Genomic DNA, 12,692 nt, shown 5'->3' with positions numbered 1-12,692 from the left:
AGTTGTTTGTTTGACCAATACACTTGACATAGAGGGTCTTTCTTCTTGTTGGTGCTGTATATTCCTAGGAGGGGTAGATGAAAGTATTACAATGCGAGATGAAGGCGAAAGAGTTGAAGTGGAAGGACTAGTTAGAGACTTTGAAACTATAGTCTCATGATTCGAATCTGCTACATGTAATGTATGCTCATATGCTACGTCACAAGGAACTTGTGTCGAGGTAGAAGGCTGAGGTTGATCTCTGTTTGAAGTCTTCAATGAAGTTGCTGTAGCCAGAGAGCGGTCTGTCACACTGGATGACAAAAAGTCATCGTCTGTAAATATATTTCGATTTAAAGGCCATATGCCTGTCGAAGAAAACCCATTGACTATGTTTGAGATAGAGAATGCTTTAGGAAATGCTTTACCAAATAGAGCAGCAACATCATAGATGGAAATGACTTTTCCAGGGTTGCAGATCATCCAGTCGTTGCAAGCAGAATTCTAATTGGATTTTAAGCTTTTATAAACAGTTTTGTCAAGAGGTTGAAGTTTCGCACTTGTATGTGGTGGCAACGTAACCATAATTATCCCGCTTTGTTTTGCAAATTCCAAAGAGCCAATTGTGATATGCGATTCGTGATTGTCAAAAATTAGTATCACGGGGTTTTCTTTTGAACACTTAACATGTCTTTGGAAATGAATCAGAACCTCAACAAAAATTTCCCCGTTCATCCAACCGCTCTTTGTTGCACTGCCAGCTGAGCCTGCAGGGGCACCAAATAACATTTGATTTTTGAAATGTACCCTTGGGAAAACTAAAAATAGTGGAACAGTGTTTCCAACAGCATTGATAATACAACAAGCAATAATCAGCACTCCTCTCTCGCCTGATGTTACCTGGCCAACTTGTTTTTGTCCTTTAGCAGACAGCACATTCGGTGGATTATGTACCGTGGTGATTGCAGTTTCATCCAAATTATATATCAAATCGGGAGATATGCTATCTTCAAATTTTCCATATACTTTGATTAAATTTTCGAAGAAAGCATTTACATTAGTCCGATTAAAGCTTGTGGCTCTTGATAAGCTTGTTGCTTCAGGTTTGCGGAGAGACAATATGGGATGCCTCTTACGAAATCCCACTAACCAGTCTATTCCCGCTGAGTTATTAGTATCCCAGTTTTTCGGGATTTTTAGGCCATTGCGAACCTGAAACATAAAAATTCCAAGTAGACAAATTTAAATTGTTGTAACAATTTACTTACAGCCAATTGATAGGCTAGTCCCAAGGTATCTTTGCGGGTCAAACCATGATGTATTTTACTTGCTGTTATTAAATATGATTCGAGTTCATCTTCCAACTCTTTGGAAAAAATTTGATTTATTTTGTAATTTGGTTCAAATTTTATTGATTGAGGATTTTCTGAATTTTTGTATTTATTTATGTAACGTTTTAACGTCATGTGACATAATTTGTATTTTTTCGCTGCTCCTCTAATGCTCATTTTATTTTGAAGCACATCAAGAACAGCTTTTTTGAGAATCTTCTCATCGGTTTTTAAGAGGGTTCTTACACATTTGCTTTTACGTGGCATTTTCTCACTAAAATAAATTTGTAATCAAGAAATTTATAATTAATTGTTTTACTAGGGGTACAGTGTTACAAGAATTTTTGTAACAGTGTACCCTGTAACACTGTTCACTTTTGAACGCCAATGCACATAGAACTAAATTTTTAGCGCGGTAATGAAATATAGGTTATGGTTTTAAGTGTAAATCCAATAGAAATATATTTACTTTCCATCCATAATATAAAATTAATGAATTACTAACGTACTTACCCATATACTAATACACTTAGATCTTAAAAATTTTACTTTTCGCAGGTATAAAAACTGTTATGAAAATATGTGACTACAAAACACTTGTATTCAACTACGATAACTGATTTATGGAAGGCATCCGACCTTTAATGAGGTTACGGTACATGTAGTTCGCCTATCTACCAAGAGGTGGAACAGAAAGCAAATGTAACACTGTTCCCTTTGTAACACTGTTCCCGCACTTCCCCTACTCAGCGGATCTGGAAAAAATGTTTAGACAAATCAGAATGGCAAAAGAAGACCAAAAATATAAAAAAATTTGTGGAGAAAGGACACAAAGGAACACATACAAGAGTATAACTTAACGACGGTGACATACGGCACGGCCGCAGCACCCTTTTTAGCGTTAAGAACAATACAACAATTACAAGAAGACGAAGGAGCGAGGTTCCCGTTGGCATCGAAAATTTTAAAAGAAAACATGTATGTAGACGATATACTAGGAGGAGCTGAGACAGTGCAGGAAGCAGAAACAGCCCAAAAGGAATTAATACAACTGTTCAGAAAAGGAGGTTTCATTCTTAGAAAATGGTTGAGCAACGAAGAAAAAATAATGGAGAACGTACCGGAGGATATGAGGAACGTAGACTCCAAGGCATTCAAACAAGAAGAAGTACGGAAAACGTTAGGAATACACTGGTCACCTAAAGAGGATATAATCACATTCAAAATAGGGAAAACGACGTTACCGAGGCTCGAGCTGTGTGCCGCGGTACTACTAGCAAATTTAATGAAGAAAACTCTACAAGCATTGAACAGGGAAAACATTGAGGTATATGCATGGTCGGACTCAACGATAACCCTGGCTTGGATAAGGGGATCATCAAAAAGGTGGAAAATGTTCGTCGCCAACAGAGTAGAGGAAATAAGAGGCGTTATAGGACCGAAAAATTGGCATAAGGTAGATACAAAGGAAAATCCAGCGGACATCCTCTCACGTGGAAGTACCGCATCAGAATTATTAGAAGCAGAGCTATGGTGGAAGGGACCAACTTGGCTGACTAGTAACAAAACTTTAACGCAGGAATCAGAAGAAATACCAGAGACAAATGAGGAGGATGTCAAAACGAAAATAACGGTGCACACGACAACGATAAAGGAGGACATATGCGAGAGATTCTCAAATTTAGAAAGAATGAGAAGAGTACTTTCATACTGTAGGAGATTTGCAGACAAATGCAGAAAAAAGAAGGACAATGGACAAAGTCAGCTTACAGTCCAAGAATTAGAGGAAACGCTATTAAAGGTGATAAAGCACACACAGCACGCCTACTTCAAACAAGAAATAAATAAGCTGGAGAAGAAACAGCAATTAGACAAGAAAAATAAATTAGCGTCATTGGTACCATTCCTGGATAGACAAGGAATTCTAAGAGTCACCGGAAGACTGAGACACACGAATCTAAAGTACGGAGAAAAATATCCGATAATTTTGCCAAAGGATAGTGCATTAACAAAGTTACTTATAGCAGATAGTCACGCAAGAAATCTACATAGCGGATTACAACAAACACTACAGTACATAAAAAGGAAATACTGGATAATCAACGGCAGAAGAACCGTGAAAGATCATCTAGCAAAATGTTTAAGGTGTAGGAGGTATAAAAGCCAAGCAGCACAACAATTAATGAAAGATCTACCGAAAGACAGAGTGAACCCGAGTCATCCCTTTACTAACACAGGGATAGATTATGCCGGACCAATAAAAATAAGTACCACGAGAGGCAGAGGACAGAGGAGCTATAAGGGCTACATCTCAGTATTTGTGTGTCTATCAACGAAGGCAGTACACCTTGAGGTAGTAAGCGATATGTCTACGGATGCATTCATCGCAGCGTTCAAGAGATTTACGGCACGCAGAGGACAGTGCAACAACGTATACAGCGATAACGGAACCACATTCGTAGGAACAGCAAATTTGTTGAAAAAAGAAAATCAAAAAATAGATGACGAGATAAAACAAGGATTACTGGCACTAGGTACCCAGTGGCATGTCATACCTGCATATGCACCACATTTCGGAGGATTATGGGAGAGCGCAGTGCGAATAATGAAATATCACTTGAAAAGAATCATCGGGGAAACAGTTCTAACATATGAAGAATTGAGTACGGTGCTGACACAAATAGAAGCATGTATGAACTCGAGACCATTATGTGGGTCATCAGAAGACCCTGAAGGGAAAATAGCCCTGACATGAGCTCACTTCCTTATAGGGAGAGAAATTATATCACCAAATCGGGAAGAAGAGCTTACGACTTATTTGAAGATGCCGACGAGGTGGAGATTATTGGAGAAAATAAAAAGAGACTTCTGGAAAATTTGGAAACAGGAATACCTACACCAATTACAACAGAAAAATAGATGGCATAAGGCGCACCCTAACATAAAAGAAGAAGAAATAGTTATAATTAAAGAAGAGGATACACCTCCAGGCAGATGGCCATTAGCGAGGGTAACAGAAACACACCCTGGAGCGGAGGGATTAACCAGAGTAGTAACAGTGAGAAAGGCAAACGGGAAACTGACTAAAAGACCCATACATAAGCTAATACGACTGGAAGAAGAGAAACAGGAAAAGCCGAAGAAGGCAGCAGCACTATGATGGAAGAAAATACTAGTAGCTATAATGTTTTTAACGATGTTAAAACCCATAAAGGCAGAACCGTATAAAATATATAATCCGGTACCAGGATTTTTCACAGAAGACCTTGGAGAGGTCGTCATAGACCGGGGAACATTTCGAATAAAGGTGTTACTCGAAATGGGAAGAATTTGAACAGAGCACCAACTAATAGGAAATATGATACAAGGCGTACGAGAACTGTGTCATGAGATAAAAATCGTGAATTGTAAGGATATAATAGGGAAGTTAGAGGAAGGACAAAGAAAGGCGGGGTCAGTAAGCGAGGGGTTGACAGTAGAAATAAAAGGAAGGGAAAGAAGAGGAATATTAGGAACAATATTAACCTCAGTATTTTGAGTCAATGACGAAGCCTATAGTAACATTGAAGCATTAGATAATAACCAAAAGGAGCTAATAAAGGGATCACAGCACCAGGCGAAGATAATGTTAGAAACAATAACATCAATCAATCACACAGAGAACAGGATAAACGAGCAAATGAACAAGTTTAACAAAGCACTAATCACAGGTCTACAAGAAATATCTAAAGGACTTAACGAAGTAAAAGACAGAGCACAAAGACTAGAAACCGAATATAGCACGTTACGAATACAAACGATAGCATTACAAGTTATGGACTTCATAAACGAATATACTCAATTTTACGAGGGAATATTAAACCTTCACTATAACCACGGACACTTCATTGATATAGTGAAACCGGGTGAAATAACCAAATTAATAGGGAAAGCAGGGCAGATACTGCCTCAAGGGGTCGAAATACGACGACAACCCATTATAGAAACAGAAGTCAGTCATGACGACAGATATATAACAGTCATCGGCTACTTCATAGTGACAGGGAAAAATAAGTACAGCATGCTCAAAGTCACGGCAATACCACTTAACGTTGAGGGGTCGGTGTGCGCACATTTGTCGCCCCAAGGAATCTACTGGTCGTAGATTATAACACACTGCACTACTTCGAATTGACTGCTGAAGATAGAGAAAGGTGCTTACTGTTGACAAAGGCGCAGATAGCGTGCTCACCAACGGCTATAAGAAACATGGATACCCAACCAAACTGCATACTTGAGGAAATTTATGAGCGATCTAAGAATAGCACATGTCCACTGGTAGCCAGGACAATACAGACAGCTCAATGGAGTAAGATGGGTACTCCCAACCTCTGGCTAGTTATCACGCCAGTCACGATACACATATCCATTATTTGCGATGGAAATCGGAGCGAAAGAGTACTGGAACGAGTCACATTCCTGAAGCTTTCACCCAAATGTATCGCCCAAACGAAAAATATTACATTACTCCCCACTAGCAGTGGGGTGGACAGAGCAGTGACGAGTTACCTGAAGTCGCCAATCACTCCCGTGGCCCAACTGGTGGCGAGGACACCCCGCAAGTTTAACACGCCTCTAAACACCTACCTTGACATACCAGGAGGAGAGCTACGTCATGTGTTACTTGAGGAGGAGAGTCTGGAACAAGAAATGACGCATACGCAGTGGCGATCGATTCACGAATCTAATTGGCATTATTTTGTGGCCACCGGGACCATTACTATAATGGTAATAATTGGGATACTCACGATATGGAAGTACCGTCCTGTTGCACGACTATGTCGTTCAGGGAATCCACAAACTCAGACTAGCGAACAGGAAGTACCTGTATTAGTTAGCAATCGGCACAACAATGTACCGTCGACTTCCCAAGCTGGCATCCCACTCTCCACATTTTCATCCAATTGCCTTAATTTTAATCTAGAGATAGAGTCGGACATTGATGGCTAGGGTACGGTTGGAAGATTATTGATTATTCTTAAACTATTTATAATTTATCATGTTTGAATTTTACTATGTTATGTAATACTTAATATGTAAACTTTGAGTATTGACACTTGGGCCAGATTGCCCGATTCCGCAGTATGTCCAATATCAAATCTTCAGAATTCATATCCGAAATTGGACAGTATAATTTTATCACCCAGTAGACCGAATGAATATATTTGTTATTAAATACAAACACGTAGTTAATTAGGTTACATACACATTTGGTCAATTATCAATAATATAATTTGGACATCAGTCAAAAGTGCTGACAAAGTTAAACAATTTACATAAATTAGATACACATATCACGCGAGGTCCGCGAAAATATTGACCCAATTAAAACTTATATAAAACTAAGATCTCTTGCCTAGAGAAGCATTCAATCAATATTCACTCAACAAACTTGATAGTCTTCAACGATCAACTTCATCAGTCTCTACTCAAAGTAATCCCGGGTCAACACCCATAGTGCACGTCTCATCAATAAACTCTGCTACTATTATTTGGTGTTTCCATTACAACTGAACGAACATCTTCACTGAGCCAACGAAGGGAATTTGTTCATGCTGGTATTATTTTTATGCGAAAATAAGTTATATGTAAAATTTATCAATTAATATAAATATCGTGTGTGTATGCAATCAAATTACGGTACCTGTGATGTTGATCTAACACTTCTTCTTCTCCCACAGTGCACTGGAGGAACTCAGGGGGCAGAATCTTCTTAAAGCCGCGTTGTCAGGTTTACACAAAAAATACTGGAGTGTTTAGCGCGCTGATTTATACCAGACTGCGACTGAGGTGCGTGTCGTTTTGTAGCTTCGCTTCCCTTAGGACTGTTAGGGGCGGACTGTACAGGACCGTATTAATTCACGATTATAAGACATACACACACGTTAATTGAAGAATTTAATATAAAAATAAAATAATAAAAATTATTAATAAAAACTAAGAATATGTGTGGAGGGACGTAACACATATTGTAATGTTTTTATTATTCTAATTTTTTTTTTGGTTTGAAACCTTTAGCCACGTAATTACATATAAATATTAGTATTCATTCATACAGGGTTGTACAAGGAGGACACTTTTCACGCTCAAGGATTCATCAGATTCATCCATATATGGTAAGCATACAAAGGAATTATTCACGCATACGATCAATTTTACACTCATACCTTTAATTTAATTTTTACAAGAAATATCATAATTATTTTAAAGATTTTTATATTCTCTTCACTTAATAGAAGATTTACGTTTAATGGTGTACTTAAACCCTCTTTTATCAATTCTTTTAGCAGCCACGTGCTTGTATTACGATGTAGTGGGCAGTTGAAGAATATGTGATTTAAATCAGCTATACTAGTTCCACACTCACATCGATCTGTTGGGAGAACTCCTATTTTGTGTAGATGTTTCGGAAAACATCCATGATCCACTTTTAATCTTAAGACAGTTGACACTGTGTTTCTGCTTAGTGTGACATCTTTGTAAAATTGTTTTACATCTACTGTTGGTTGTAATTTGTATAAATTAGTGCCCCTGCTTTCACCAAACTGAATCCATTGTCTGCCCCATTTAAATTTAATATGTTATTTGATATAGAGAAGTAGGTCACATGTGTTAAATTCTTCTATCACCATATGTGGATGCTGTAATGGACTTTTAGCTATAGAATCAGCAATAGTATTGCCAACAATATCTGAGTGTCCCTTAACCCATAGAAATTTAGTACCATATGGATCTGATAGTTTTAGTAACTGTTGAAAAATTTCTTATATGAATATATTGCTATTTATTGTGAATTTAAAGTTTTGCAAGGAGTGTAATACTGACAGTGAATCACTTCATATGACAATTTTGTTCCACTGGTTTTCACAGCACAATTCAAGAGCTTTGTATATAGCACATGCTTCAGCAGAAAAAATGCTGGAATGATTATTTAAAATAAATGATTTTTTAATCTTCATTTTTGGTACGAAGTAAGCACTGGTTGTACATGTTGGTGATTTTGACCCGTCTGTATAGATCACAATATGATCTGAATAGCCACTTAAGATTTCTTTAAGAGTAGTGTAGCAAAATTCGTTTTGGTATTTAGGGATAATAATATTTGTAGCTAGAACACTTGTTAGATGTGGTACATCCAACGATTCCCAGATAAGATTACAAGGGGAATTTATTAACTTCAGTTCGTTGCAAGTTATAATTGCTCTTGCAAGTGGTGGAAAGTTTTTTTAATGAAGTATGTAGATGTTAAATCAGCTGTATTTAATTCATTAATTATTTTTGCATTATAAGTGCCACGATAATGTTGGTTTAGAAAATATTTGCTTGCCAGATATTCTCTGCGCAATGAGAGTGGGTTTTCAGATGCTAGAGCTAGGGTGGCTTCATTTGGAGTGCTTTTCATCAATCCTAACACAATCCATAGAGCTTTAAATTGGATTCTATCAAGTTTACGTAAATTGGTTATGCTAGCTGACCCATATACCACACAACAGTAATCTATTATAGATCTTATATAGGCTCGATAAAAATTCAATGCAATGTTTTGATCTGCACCCCACGATCTCTTACACACCATTTTAAGAAAATTAATACCTTTTTCGCAGCGACCAATTGTATAATTAATACGTTGAGTCCAAAGCAATTTTCTGTCAAGTACGACACCAAGATATCTAAATTCCGAAACAATTGGAATATCATTGCCATGTAAGGTCACAGCGTGATGTTTAATAGGGTGTTTTCTTGAAAAAAATACTACGGCACATTTTTGGTACGAAATATTGAATCCATTTAACCAAGTCCAATTATCCAAGTTGTACATAATATGTTTGAGTTCAGTAATGCTTTCACTGTACGTTTTCTTATGTGAGTAGATGACAATATCATCAGCATATTGTAAGCAAACAATATTGGGAGACCATAAATTGTGCAAATCGTATGTGTACAAATTAAAAAGAAGTGGACTTAAAACAGCTCTCTGTGGAATACCTTTTGATGTGATCTTGGGTCCAATAATATTGTAACCTACTCTTATCGATACACTTCTGTCTTTGTATAGATTTCTTAATATTGTTCTGAAGCTATTTTCTTGTGGCATTTTAAATTAATTACTATTTAACTGGGAATAAGCCACAATTAAAGGTTAAAATACGTTTATTGACGTTTCAATTTCCACTTCGGAAATCGTTCTCAAAATACAAACATTAGTAAATTAAACAAATTTTGTTTTTGTTACTTAGTGAAAAATTCTTCTATTAATTTAATTTTATCTGACTCATCTATATTGACAATTCAGACATACATTATACATTTTAAAGTAGACGACTTTAAAATGATATTGCCAATATTGTTGAGTTGCGTTCCTGGGACGACTTTACTTATAAGATAGTTCATTCGATTACATGAAATCAACTTTAACTTGAGAATATCCGTCAGAAAAGATCATAACATGTAATTCGTCTTTAAAAAGACAAATACATGCCATGATGACAGTAAAATTCTCCTGTTAGTGATTCCATAGTAAATTATGAGGGAAAAACCAGGAAAAAAACCTCATAATACTATCCCGACATGGTAAGTATTTGATCTTGCATTTATTTTACCTTCAATAAATACCAAATTCCGATTTTATATGTTTGTTATTTAAAAAATATAAATGATGTATTCTCTATATGTTACTGACTTACCAATACTGGTATTTTCTTTTTAATAACTTCCTCTTTCAATATGGGTAACCAGATCCTACTACATTCTGCGGAGGAATTCGCGACACAATTGGTCTCATTTAGCATAATTAGAGCCGCTTCTTTGATTTTTCTCTTTTTACCATCCGTTTCTTTTAGGACTATATTTGAATCATTCCATTGAACCCTATGTTCATTATCCCATGCATGTTTACATATTTGAGATCTATCAAATTCTCTATTTTTAATATAGGATTGATGTTCACTTATTCTAACATTTAATGGCCTTGATGTTTCACCTAAATAAAACTGATCGCATTCACAAGGTATTTTATAAATGCAATTCTTTGTCCTTTCTTGTTCATTGTTAGGTTTGGTTTTGGACAAAATAGATCTCAACGTGTTTGTTGTTTTGAATGTTGTTGAAATGTTGAATTTATTTCCTATCCTTTTAAGCTTTTCCGATAATCCTTTTATATATGGTATTGTTATTTTCCTCTTATTATCCCTTGTATATATTGTAGGATCTCGTTCTAAGTTGTTTTGTTCTATTCGATCTATTGTTGAAAATTCCTTATTTATAAACGATAAAGGATAATCATTTTTTAATAAAACGGATGTTAACAAATGTTTCTCCTCCAAGAACGAATTTTGGTTAGAACAAGTAATTTTGGCTCTATCGTATAAGGATTTAATGATTCCCTTTTTAATATTAATATTGTGATTTGATTTGAAATTTAAATATCTGTTGGTGTGTGTTGGTTTTCTATACACCTGAGTTTCGTATCCAGTATCGTTCTTAGAGATTAAAACATCCAGAAAAGGTAATGTGTTATTATATTCCTTTTCCATGGTAAATGTTATTGACAATAATTGACTTTAAAATGTATAATGTATGTCTGAATTGTCAATATAGATGAGTCAGATAAAATTAAATTAATAGAAGAATTTTTCACTAAGTAACAAAAACAAAATTTGTTTAATTTACTAATGTTTGTATTTTGAGAACGATTTCCGAAGTGGAAATTGAAACGTCAATAAACGTATTTTAACCTTTAATTGTGGCTTATTCCCAGTTAAATAGTAATTAATTGTATAGATTTGATAGTAAATGTGCTATCGATTTTGGAATGCCAAGAAACACAAGTTTATCACAGAGTATATTTAAATCAATATTGTCATATGCACTTTTTATGTCAATAAACAATGCACCTGTTGTCATGGAATTAGAAAAACCAATTTGTACATCTGTAGTCAGACGAACTACTGCATCCGTGGTTCCATAACCTTGTTTATATCCATATTGTGTTGCTGGTAGAATATTATGCTGCCTTAACCAAATTTCCATTCTCAATTTTAGAATTCTTTCAAATGTTTTAAAAATGCATGACAATAATGTTATTGGTCTATATGATTCCAGATTATCTTTGTCTTTTCCCGGTTTTAGAATTAATATAACAAAGCAATCATTAAATTTGTAAGGGGATATTCCAGTTTGCAAAATACAGTTATAAATATGTAGTAGTAGTCTTTTAGCCAGTACACCCATTTTTTGTAACATAATGTAAGAAATCTGATCTGGACCTCGAGCTGTGTTTTTGGATATCTTGATAGCATATTCCAGTTCAGATGATGTTATTTTTTTAATAAATAATGTTCTTCTGGTTGTGAAGCCATGTAAGGTATATGTTTGTCAACAAATGGTGGGCATAACTTCTGAAGAATATCTTCTGCAACTGCGGAAGGAGCATGTTTGATGTTTGCGTTTTTGTTGTTTAATTTGTTAGCCATCTTCCATATTTGAGTTGATGGGCAACTAGAGTTAAGACTGGAGCAAAATTTAATCCATGTTGTTTTGGATTTGTGTTTAAACATTTTTTTAGTTGTAGCTTCTATCTTTTTATATTCAAGAAAGGTATTCAGTGTAGATGCGGTTTTGTATTTTTTAAGAGCATTCTTCTTAAGCTGTATCTGTGTATTACATTCATCATCCCACCAAATTGATTTTTTTCCATGTTTGGGACTGAAGGGTACGTTTTGGGGGATAGAAGCTTCGCTGTTTGTATTAATTGCTCTATTCAGATTAAATGCCATTTTATTACAGTTTTCAGAGTATACAACATTCTTCAGTTTCATTTCAAGAGTGCTATGAAACAATTCCCAGTTGGCCTTCTCTAATTTCCATTTCCTTGTGGGATATACAATACAAGAGGGTACATCAATATTCAACTTGATGGAAATAATATAATGATCAGATCCAAGAGTTCTATCCAAGGTTTGCCAATGTGCTAGTGCAATTAGTCCAGGAGTTATTAGCGTTAAGTCTACAGCTGATTTTGTAGAGTTTGGATGGGTAATTCTAGTCGCCGAACAATCATTTAGAAATATTAAATCCATATCAGTTATTGCATCAATTATTCTATTGCCATCAGTATCATTTTTTGGAGAACCCCATACCGCATGATGGGCGTTGAAGTCACCTCCTAGTACCGTCTCTCCTTCGAGTGAGGAACACCAATTAAAAAGCCGTTTCCATTCTCGGATGCTTATATTCTTGTCAGGTTTATATAATGAGATTATATTAATTACTCTGCCATTAAAATCAATTTTTACACCACACATTTCCAATGTTCCAACATTTATAATATCCAATATCTTATAC

General features: G+C 35.6%; 2 protein-coding genes across 2 annotated transcripts; both read right to left on the bottom strand.

Moving 5' to 3' along the window:
- Nucleotides 1-483: 483 nt before the first annotated feature.
- Nucleotides 484-11,378, bottom strand: LOC140433581 (uncharacterized). Its single transcript, XM_072521565.1, has 3 exons — nucleotides 11,243-11,378; nucleotides 1,248-1,345; nucleotides 484-1,191 (listed from the first exon to the last, which is right to left on the bottom strand). Exons 1-3 carry the CDS (start codon nucleotides 11,376-11,378, stop codon nucleotides 484-486), a joined length of 942 nt encoding a protein of 313 aa, XP_072377666.1.
- A 287-nt stretch (nucleotides 11,379-11,665) lies between these two features.
- LOC140433570 (uncharacterized) lies at nucleotides 11,666-12,652 on the bottom strand. Its single transcript, XM_072521557.1, has one exon. It carries the CDS (start codon nucleotides 12,650-12,652, stop codon nucleotides 11,666-11,668), a length of 987 nt encoding a protein of 328 aa, XP_072377658.1.
- Nucleotides 12,653-12,692: the final 40 nt, after the last annotated feature.

This window comes from Diabrotica undecimpunctata, chromosome 1, assembly GCF_040954645.1.
Source record: "Diabrotica undecimpunctata isolate CICGRU chromosome 1, icDiaUnde3, whole genome shotgun sequence".
Taxonomy (NCBI): Eukaryota; Metazoa; Arthropoda; class Insecta; order Coleoptera; family Chrysomelidae; genus Diabrotica; species Diabrotica undecimpunctata.
Note: the sequence above shows the minus strand (reverse complement) of the source record. Positions and strands in the feature narration are given on the sequence as shown.

What these genes read in the sequence shown, in the direction of transcription:
- LOC140433570 (XM_072521557.1), bottom strand. Translation starts at nt 12,652, where the DNA reads ATGTGTGGTGTAAAAATTGATTTTAATGGCAGAGTAATTAATATAATC.
- LOC140433581 (XM_072521565.1), bottom strand. Translation starts at nt 11,378, where the DNA reads ATGGAAATTTGGTTAAGGCAGCATAATATTCTACCAGCAACACAATAT. An exon ending in TTCTAATTCCATGACAACAG is followed by an intron (nt 1,346 to 11,242) that starts GTGCATTGTTTA and finishes TTTTTTCCAAAG; the next exon opens with AGTTGGAAGATGAACTCGAA. An exon ending in GACTAGCCTATCAATTGGCT is followed by an intron (nt 1,192 to 1,247) that starts GTAAGTAAATTG and finishes TTTATGTTTCAG; the next exon opens with GTTCGCAATGGCCTAAAAAT.